This window comes from Anneissia japonica, unplaced genomic scaffold (assembly GCF_011630105.1).
Source record: "Anneissia japonica isolate Jap-2015-1 unplaced genomic scaffold, ASM1163010v1 scaffold287953_len805160_cov178, whole genome shotgun sequence".
Taxonomy (NCBI): Eukaryota; Metazoa; Echinodermata; class Crinoidea; order Comatulida; family Comatulidae; genus Anneissia; species Anneissia japonica.
In genome coordinates this window covers 65,404-75,683 of record NW_022747029.1, presented here as the reverse complement: position 1 = coordinate 75,683, position 10,280 = coordinate 65,404, and the positions used below count along the sequence as shown (strand labels likewise).

The 10,280-nt window shown below is 34.1% G+C and overlaps 2 protein-coding genes across 2 annotated transcripts in view; one reads left to right on the top strand and one right to left on the bottom strand.

Moving 5' to 3' along the window:
* Nucleotides 1–4,726, bottom strand: part of LOC117120395 (protein FAM32A-like) — a 6,658-nt gene extending 1,932 nt beyond the window's left edge. Inside the window, exons 1-3 of the mRNA XM_033265434.1 lie at nt 4,574–4,726; nt 4,108–4,252; nt 2,863–2,916 (exon numbers count right to left, since the gene is read on the bottom strand). Of these exons, the coding sequence (XP_033121325.1) occupies nt 2,863–2,916; nt 4,108–4,252; nt 4,574–4,644 (270 nt within the window). The 5' untranslated portion in view covers nt 4,645–4,726. The remainder of the gene's footprint in view (nt 1–2,862; nt 2,917–4,107; nt 4,253–4,573) is intronic.
* A 16-nt stretch (nt 4,727–4,742) lies between these two features.
* Nucleotides 4,743–10,280, top strand: part of LOC117120394 (probable ATP-dependent RNA helicase DDX46) — a gene marked incomplete in the record, with an annotated part of 24,778 nt that continues 19,240 nt past the window's right edge. The window contains 3 exon segments of the mRNA XM_033265433.1: nt 4,743–4,893; nt 7,015–7,275; nt 8,493–8,823. Of these exon segments, the coding sequence (XP_033121324.1) occupies nt 4,877–4,893; nt 7,015–7,275; nt 8,493–8,823 (609 nt within the window).

The window sequence follows — 10,280 nt, the reverse complement described above, 5'->3', positions numbered from 1 at the left end:
TTAAATTTAGATGATAAATAAGATGGCGCATACCATTTTAAACATTTAAAAGTCATTAAGGCTATCTGTTCATTCCACTTTACATGTAGTCGTTTCCATGCAAGTGAACTTAACATAACATCAACGGAAGTATAAATATCAAACAACAAAACAATTCTACATAATCTGTTCATTTGAACTTGTAAACAATTAGAATATTGAACATTACAATTTGACCAGACACAACAACAATAATCAAAAAGAGGTAATACTAAGGACTTGGAAAGCATTTTAAGAGTATGGGGTGGAAGTAGGTATTTTATACGGCGGATGACACCAATACGCTTAGACAAATTTGAAGATAATTTATTTATGTGGTCTTTCCAAGTTAGTACAGGATCAAAAGTTACACCTAAGTATTTAAAAGAATCAACTCTTTCAATAATATCATCATTCAAATTAAGTGAAATATCTTTAAATTTTAGGAAGAATGTAGTTTGTTCCAAATAACATTAATTTTGTTTTCTTTATATTAATAATTAATTTATTTTCATTGAACCAGTCAGCTATTTTAGTTAAACAAGAATTTAGTTCTTGTTGTAGAGTGACTGGGTCAGATGATGATTAAATCTGTTTAACATTGATTTTAAAGGTGACCTCACTTTCCATTTAGCATAGCTCTGTACATTTGGTCTATAATAGAAGCTCATCTGCCAGACAGAGAGCATGGAAACAATAACCATGAAAAGAAACCATGTGCTAAGAAAGGAGCCTGATAACATCACACGCACATTTTTGCATTGGACTCCAGAGGGAAAAAGAAAGAGAGGCAGGCTTAAAAATACATGGAGAACAGTTGAAGCAGATATGAGAGACTCGAGGCACTCATGGGAGTCCTTAAGCTGGGCTTATGTCGCCCTTGTGACTCGACCCAACGCAACTCAACTGACATCAACTAACCTTTGGCAACTTGCCAGCAACTGGCAAGCATCTGAGAGCAACTAAGAGTTGCGCGACTGAAAAGCAACTGGAAATCACCAGTTGCCCTCAGTTGCTCATGTTCTATATTGTAGCGATTCAAAGCAACTGGCGAGTGACTGAAAAATCTACTGCGCATGTCAATTATAAAGTTACGTCTACCGCTGAAAATAATTTGGCGTGGTTTATGTAAAATGTAATGGACTTCTGTAATACCATAAAACTTTGAATTGAAGCCCTGGGCTTCTTGTTTTTTTTTTTATTATTTATTTAATTTTTTTTTTAAACCTTTGGATAGGCTTCTTTTTGAGGCTACTTTTGCAAAGTAAAGAGAGGCTTCTTTTCAAAATGAATACTGTAAATTTTGTGAATTTGTACTACTAAACAATTAAATACGGCCACTTTAACATCAATCTGTATCATGGAGTGTATTCATTTAACTGGCATTAAATCACCTAAACTACTGTATAAGCCAAGCTTTTTTTTAATTTATTTTGTTTTCTGAAATTCATGCACAGTGTATATTACTGTACTATATCGAAAAGAAGCCTACAGTATGCTGTCTTGAAAACAGGGAACAGGGAACTGTTCCCTGCTTTAAAAGAATCCCATGGGCTTCTTTTTAGAGGCTTATTTTGCAAAATAAAGAGGGGGCTTCAATTCGAGATGGGCTTCATCTCAAGATTAAGCCCACTGGGCTTTAATTCAAGGTTTTACAGTATGTCATTTCATGTAACAAATAATAACCATAATAGCCTATTATTGTGCCTATTATAGTCATAATAGCAGGCCTACAAATGCACAACCATTGACCATTAGCCATTTTGCGATTTTTAGTAAACATTCTTTTTAGACATCATTTACAGGTCATTAGAAAATGATCTCAGGGCTGGTAAAAATAAATCCTTAGCAATATTGGCTTTATTAATGTGATTAGCGAAACTGAAGTTTAATTAGCACTGAAACAGACTGATTGAAAATATTTAGCCATAACTAGTACAGTATTAGCCTATCTAGACTAGATTAGTTTATAAAATTGAGGGAAGTCTGTGCAACATGTTTTATTTTTAACAGTTTTAAACAAATGCAATTCATTTTTTAGGCACAAGCTATAATACAATTATAATAATTGATAAAATTTCTAAATGTAAAGGTATTTATAGCAAATGGTACAGTATTGGCATATTATTCACTTTGTTTTCCATTTTGATAACAACATGCATTGTTTTTATAATAATTTATATATGCCTATTAATGTAGGATTTTTGCTTTAATTTATACATTTTGAAAAGGTATATATATATATATATATATATATATATATATATATACTAATTGGCCCCGCAATACAATGTATTGGCGACCGTTTCTGAGGGTTTCATGAAACATAATACAGGAAGGGAACATCATACTGCTAATAACAGTAAGATACAAATGGCCTAGACATAGGCCCTAATTATTTAAGATAAACATATTTGAATGTACTTTGAATGTTAACTTTGAAAAGTCAAATATTTTGGTTACAGGAAAGCCTGTTGATGAAGAAGAATGGAAATTAGGAAAGTGTTAAATTTCTGAAGCAGAAGTTATCTTTGGATAATTATATGGCCATGTTAAATACAAAATTATCCTAAAAGGCTCAATAATTAAATTTGAGGCTTACAAATCAATTACTGGTAACTTTGACAATGTTAACAGTGTATGCAGACATTTTGTGACAATCAATTACACTAATACCTATTTCACACTGATGCTATTTTGCAAATATTAACAACTTGTAACAAGTTGTAACCAGGTTTGGATGAGTATGAAAGCAAATCCTTGTAAAACTTTCCGAGATTTCACAGGGGTCCCCTGACCCACTTTACTTGTGATACTGAAAATGAAAAGTTTCAATTGTGTTACCTCAACTCTTTCCTTGTGTTTTTTCTGAGCTTTTTCTAAAATTCTTTGGGCTTTCTGTAGAGAGAAAAGGAAAATATGAGGAATTTAGTTTAAAAAACAACATTATGAAAAATACTAGACAAACTTTATCAGTTTTTAGTAGACGTAGCCACATTCATACTGGATGCAAACTGACAGTCAGCAGAACATCTTAAACTCACGGTTGTCAATCTTGGGTCTACTGTCCCCTTGGGGGTTGGTAGGTGCATTCAGGTGGTCAGTATAGTCAAGGGGTCATTGAAATGTATGGGAGTCAAGAACACAAGGGATCTTTGGCGATCAACCATGTTCATGTAATGCACTTGTCAATTGTAGTAAATTTGTGAACCGTGTATTTGACCTTGTTTGCGTCAAAAATTCACCAGTAGTGAGCCTGGGCAAGGAAATATGTTCTACTGTATTAATTTTCTTATTTAATTTCTGTTTTGATACTGAATAAATTCTATCAATCAGTTAAATCAATCAATCAATTTTCTTATTCTATGATAATAAATACGCAGTTTTCCGAACTTCCATGGAAATATGCCTAGTGATACGCATGTGCAGTGCTTCCATCAAGCAAGCTGATCTCTTTGGCATAGCTCTCACAGCCTTCTCCGATTCTGACATAGGCTAGGCCGATGGGCTAGAACTTCAAATTGTTTTTGTCTCGCTCTGTATATTTGCTTCAGTAGGCCTTATCATGCTATCATTTATTAGCAAGTCATTTTACCAGTACTATGAAATATTTCCTGGCAGTACAGTAGGTGGTGGGGACTTAGCCGGGAATGTACGTTAAAACGATGCCCTGCATTGCTGGGAGTTGGCCAAGACTTTCACATGCACGTATCCGTTTTGTAAATTACATCCCTGGCTAAGTCCCCGCTAGGCCCGGGGTTCCGGGACTACAAATTACAAGTGCATTATTATGAATTAAATGATGTAAGACTATGAAAAACATTTTTTTTAAAGTACATGAGAGTGCCAATTTTGAGCATCTATATGAGGTGCCATATACTTCGGAGGGTTAAGAAACATTGTCAATAATTTCAATCAATTACACTTTATAATACATCAAACAGATGGGGGTAAGAAACATTGCCAATGTTGACCATAGGAGTCGGTAGATTAAAACAGTTTAAAGAACCTAGATACCACAAAGCAAACATACAACTTGTTAGTAGTAAAAATAATGTTTGCCCATTTTATTTCATGAAGTCAACAAACCCTTTTTTCTTGGACTCTTTCAAATGCTATTTCAGCTGGAGTTCTTCTATCTCGTTTCAGTGCACTTGGGGCTTCGTCTGTTGAATCTTGTACAGTTGGTACTTGTTCTTTGAATTTCTGAAATTTCTTGCTCTTCTTTTTTTTCCTACAATAAATTTTAAGATTAAGCATTTCAAAACTAGATTCTATATATATAATAATAATAATAATAATAATAATAATATAATGATTTTTAACTTTTTTCATCCCTCTACTTTTTAGTAGTAGTAATAGTAGGCCTAGCCTAGCTAGGCTAGGGCCTACTGGGGAGCTGTTTTATAATCCCTGGGCCTACGTAGTACGTAGTACTCTAGGCTTAGGCCTAGCCCCTGTTGTGGGCCTGGCCTACTAAATTAAAAAGGCCAAATAGAACAATATTAAATAAAAATTATAGGAAAGAATTCCCAACAGTCTTCAACGAACTTACTTCTTTATGCCTAAATCTGATACGCCTTTTAGTTTTAGACTGCCTCCAGCACTCTGATATGGATTTGACATTGTACCTTACGCTGATTACTGCTTAGCGTTCAACCTTCTTCTTCCAAAGCAGGCCTTGGCCAGTGTGCAGCCAGTTTGTCATCAATCCAAAAACAAAAGCAAAAAAAAAGTGAGGAGTGGTGGCGGGCTTCAACAACGCAGTTCGCGACTCCGTCGTTTGGGCATGGCGTTCGTTTTGCTGTAACTGGCTAGGCCAAGTGTAAATACGGTAGATGTAGCTCAGTGTCTTAAAATGGCAAGGGAAAACAGGTTTGTAGACGACCGACGATTTATCTATATATCGGCCTAGGCCTACAAATTTTTAGACACACAATAATGGAAAATAAGCTAGGCCTAGGCCTTCCTAGGCTTAGGTCTAGCCGGTCGACCGTCTAGCCTAGGCCCTAGTGTGACATCCGCTCGAATTGACTGGCCGGTTCTCTCAACCACGATGTATTTTAGGACTAGGCGGTAGGCCTAGAGGAAGCAGGTCGACTCTCTCGGCCGGCCATAAGTCAACTCGGCCACAAGTTATTTATAATTAAAATGAAATGTAAATATTACTCAGTTTTTGCATCCTTTTTCTTCAGTATGATTTAAATGAAGTACACAGTATAGTTTAGTAAAATTCTGATCATCGTCGTGAGATCGTTGTATTCATTTCTTCACACTGTACTCTTATTCAACAGAGAAAACCCGCCACTTACATAATGGAATAAAATTTGACAATAATGTAACATTAACAATTTAAGCAATCTTAATAATTAAGAAAAACACATAGGCCCTATAAATGTTTTATTTTTTTCACGTTAAAACACTGACATAAAACATGAGTAGATACTGTAGACCTAGTCATAAAAAATTGAAATAGAAAAACCACATGATTTTTTAAATGTTAAAAATTTATTTTGAATCCGACTAAAATCAAATGAATGCACGACGATGGCGTGCATTTTCGATAATATTTTCTTTAGAACCACGCCCAATAATTAGGCCTACATTAAAATTAGGTGGGGTGCATAACATCTAGTATCAATTATCCACAATAGGAACAATTGGTATTGTTGAGTGACAGACATTTCTCTTCAGTCCTTCATATTTGTTTGACCAGGATGCATCCAATGTCGACGTGAATCACCAGTGAAACTTCCTTTTCAAATATTTACTTTAATATTTACTAATTAGTCATAATAACGATAATAAAGGTGATAACAATATTAATAGTAATATTTATTTTAACAATACTAATAGTAATAACACTAATATGGTAATAATAACGATAATTAAATATCTATTTCAATAATACTAATTAGTGATAATAATGATATTGAAGGTGATAATAGCAATAATAACAGCAATAATAAATTAAAGATAATGTTTATTTTTATAGTAATAGTAATAACTATTTTTTAATAATAATAGTGATGATACTTATAATACTAGGCCTACTTAGTAATAATAGGGTAATAATATCGATAATCAAGGTGGCAACAACAACAATAATAATAATAATATGAGAAAAATACCAATAAAACACCAATAACAATAATTTTAAAATTACTAATATTAAAATAATAATACTAAGACTATAATAATAATAATAATACTGTAATATGAATTAAAAAAATCAAGAATTTTTTTTAATTTTTTTTTTTTTATACTTGATGAATTACTCCCTCAAAATATAGTACCAGTAAATGACTTGTGGCCGAGTTGACTTGTGGCCGAGTTGACTGTAGCCGAACTTTTTGTGGCCGTGTTGACTGTGGCCGAGTTGGATCGAATTCGGCCTAACCCTAGCTAGGTCTAGTAGGCCTAGACTACTAGGCTCCTATATAGCCTAGGGCCTATAGATAAGCCTATATTCTAAAATTGATTAAATACGGAAGAATTTTTTTATACCTTGTTTATAATGCCAATAATGATGATTTTAAATTTTAAAAGAATTTAATATTTGGCCAATTAGGCTAGCGCACCACCTGCCACCACGAAAGTATGGAAATTTTAGAAAAATAATTTCGCGAAACAAGGTATAAAAAAAAGCTTTGCCTAAGCCTTTGAAGTAAAACTTCTAAATTGTCATATTTTTGGGGGTTCTTCAAATGATGATTGGATGAAATTGGTGACTCTGAAGTCTGATTTCATTATGTTCTTCTGGGGTAAACACACATGTTTTTGTGAACAAATATTTTAAAGGTGGCTAAATTTTTGGTCATCATGACAAAATTGAGAATGAGGCTATAATGCACACAGCCTAAAAACCCAATTTATTATCATATGTTTTTGTTTGGCAATAAAAAAAGAATAAGAATTTTATAATCGGTGTTTACAGGTCTGTATATCTAAGTCTTAATCCAATATATAATACTTGTTTATTTATTTATATTTCAGACAGTACCGAAAACGTTCGCGGTCAAACAGCAGTGATTCTGATCATGATAAAAAGACCAGAAAACGCTCACGTTCTCGAAGTAAAGGGCGTTCTAGAAGCCGTGAAAGAGAAAGAAAGCGCTCTCGAAGTAGAGAAAGAAATCGTGATAGAGCTAGAGAACGTGATAGATCTAGGGAACGTAATAGATCTAGAGAACGTAATAGATCGAGGGAGCGTGATAGATCTAGAAGATCACACTCACGTGAGAGGCAAAGAAGGAGGTTAGTGCTAAATTTACTGAATTTCCAATTTATTGAAATTTTATGTACAGTACTGTAAGCTGAAAGCTGCAGTATTTTATGTGTTGTATTTTGCCACTATAAAATCCAGCATGGGAGAATCTTATCTCCAGCAGCCACTTGTTGAACCTCCGTTTGTAACCTTTTTGAACTTTTTCCTTTAAATAGTGCATATTTATTTTTTTCCTGCCATTCTTTTGTATTGTATTGATTGATGATATCTGAATAAAGATTGATTAATACACACATTCAGACTGGACGTTATTTGCGATTAGTTATAGCAACTGCGACAACTAATTACACCGAATTACCACAGAATCCAAGCGCCACAAATCGCCTACCTAGTTCGGCTATCTTATAATCATTGTTAAGTGCTTTGGGCTATTATTCGTGTAAGGTGCTATATAAATCTAATTATTGTTATTAATATTTCATGGACACTGATTGGCTGAAGTCTTTTGATTCAATTCACATGTACAGTACACTTTTTTTTAAATGCAACAAGTTGTAACCAGGCTTTGGAGAGTGTGTGAGCAATGCATGTAAAAACTTTCTGAGATTTCCCAGGCCAGGTCCTAGGCCTATAGGGCTCTCTAAAGCCAGGTAATGATTAATTGTGTCACTCACAATTTAGGTTTTGGTCAGTATATGCAGGCCTACCGTTCATACAAAGTTCCATCTTCTTAAAATTCAGTGTAACAAAAAATGGTTGTTAATGTACTGTATAATACTTGTATTTTCATGAGGGGTGACTGGTTTCTTGCTCATTCAAGCATTTTTAATGAGTTTTTTACAAACTATTCATAGTTTAACTTAATGATCCACAAATTAATACTGTATATATGATACATAATGAAAAATTGGTTTGGAATTGATAAAAAGTGGATTCAGAAATAATTCTATTAGAAGGTTATTTGGAATTATCATTATGGATTTAATTTTTTAGGCATAATGGCCAAATGGCACTATAGTATTGAACTTGGCAAGACAAACACAAGAATTTCTCTACGTAAACTCAACTTATTAATGCTAAAGATGAATTTTGCTTTTAGTCCCGAGAAAAAAATCCTGTCACTTGAAAAGACTTAAACCCAGCACCCTGGGATTATAAAGTAAGCATCTTAGTCATTAATATATAGCTTGGGGAACCCTCCTAATTGATCCCTAATCTGCCCTTCATTATATTTTTTTTTTGTCAGACGTTCGAGGAGTAGAGAAAGAGTTAGAAGAAGGCGATCACGATCACGAAGCAAAGACCGATATCAAAGGGGTCGGAGTTACGAAAGAAGTGATAGAAGACAGCGGTCAAGATCCCCTCGACGTGAACGACGTTCAAGGAGCCGCAATCGTGATCATGAGAGGAGATCACCATCTCCAAGTAAGGACAGGAGTCGCAGTCGCAAGTCTCGTTCAAAGAGCAAAGAGAAATCACAAGAGAAAGAGAAGATTGTTAATAGAAAGGAGGATGTAGTGAAAGAGGAGCCATCTATTGTAAAAGAAGAAAAAGAAGAAGATAAAGGAATGATGTTGGTGAGTTAAAAAATAATAAAAGATTGTTGTGCTTTAATTTTTAATTTAAGTTTTTAACTTTTATGCATTGATTCTAGTACAGTAGAACCTCATTTGTAATAAGGTATGTAAATTTGGGGAGGTCACATTTTACCCAACAATCAAACCAACATTAATTTGCAGAAAGTTAGTCATAAAAATGTATTATGCGTTTTTCAGAAACCTATTAAAACCGCTTAAAGGGGCCCCAGTTACCTAGAATAGACCCCTTGGAACTTTAAAGGGTTAAATCAAGTGTGTTAAATTTGTGGTGACCTTTGACCTAATAGGTACCGAAGACTCAATAGACATACTGTACAGTATGTTATGAACTGAAGATGTTACCTACATGATATACGATTGTCATAAGGCGAGACTTTTTAGTTCCTATGCATGTAATGCAATAGGAACTATTGTAATCACTCTTAGTCACATTTCTTTTGTTTTTTATTGTGTGTAGTATGTGTGTGCGTATATGTGTGTAGACATTTATGCAAATACGCATGCGTCAAAGAAAAGTTTTCCGACATTTTGTTTTACATCCCGATGCGAAGTTCGATGTGAAGTTTCTGCAGAGTTCAGTTAGGGCTCACGCTAACCGATAGGCAAGTCGGCATGCATGAAACTATTTTGGTTTTACGGCAAAAAAAATTAACTGCTGTGGCATAAGTATTTTGAAGAAGGCCTAAAATAAAACAAAAAGGTTTTAATACTTGCTGAAATACATCGTTTTTTCATTTAGATCTCCATTTTTTACTAACTCAATGCGACGTTTTTTTCTGTTGTATGAGTAGTCCATAGAGCTATTAAAAAACTAGAGTGTTGACAAGATGGCGCAGCAATGCAGAGTTATGTATGTGTACCATCCAAGATAGCCGTCGTAGTAAAGCGCCACCTTCAGGCTTAGTATACATATTATTACATATTAATAAGCCCTCTGGCTGACTATTATTTCATTAATGATAATGAGTATGGTAATAATAAATTATTAAACTATTGTAGCCAAAACGAGGCCAAGTGGTGCATCTTATTCAAAAATAAAATACCAAGGAATGAAAATTAAAATCGTGTACATTACACCCAAACACCTCAACGCTCGAGTTTCAAACATATGGGTAACTAGCTGTACTGAACCCTCTGAGTAAATTGAGGGCGCAATTGCAAATGATGAATGAATGAAATTTGATTGGCTAAATCTATGGCAGCCATCTTGGATCCCCGTCGGGGAAGCTTAGCGTTATATTTTGTCGGGGAACAAACAAATAAAAAAAAATATTTACATGTAATATTCGTTTAGCCACCGTATTGTTTTCATCACAACAACAACAACAATAACAATAATAATAATAATAATTCAATGAGACTAATTAAAAATAATTTGCGTTCGTTCTGTTATGACAAATGCTCATTTGGATAGCCTCATGATGGTTGGAATACAT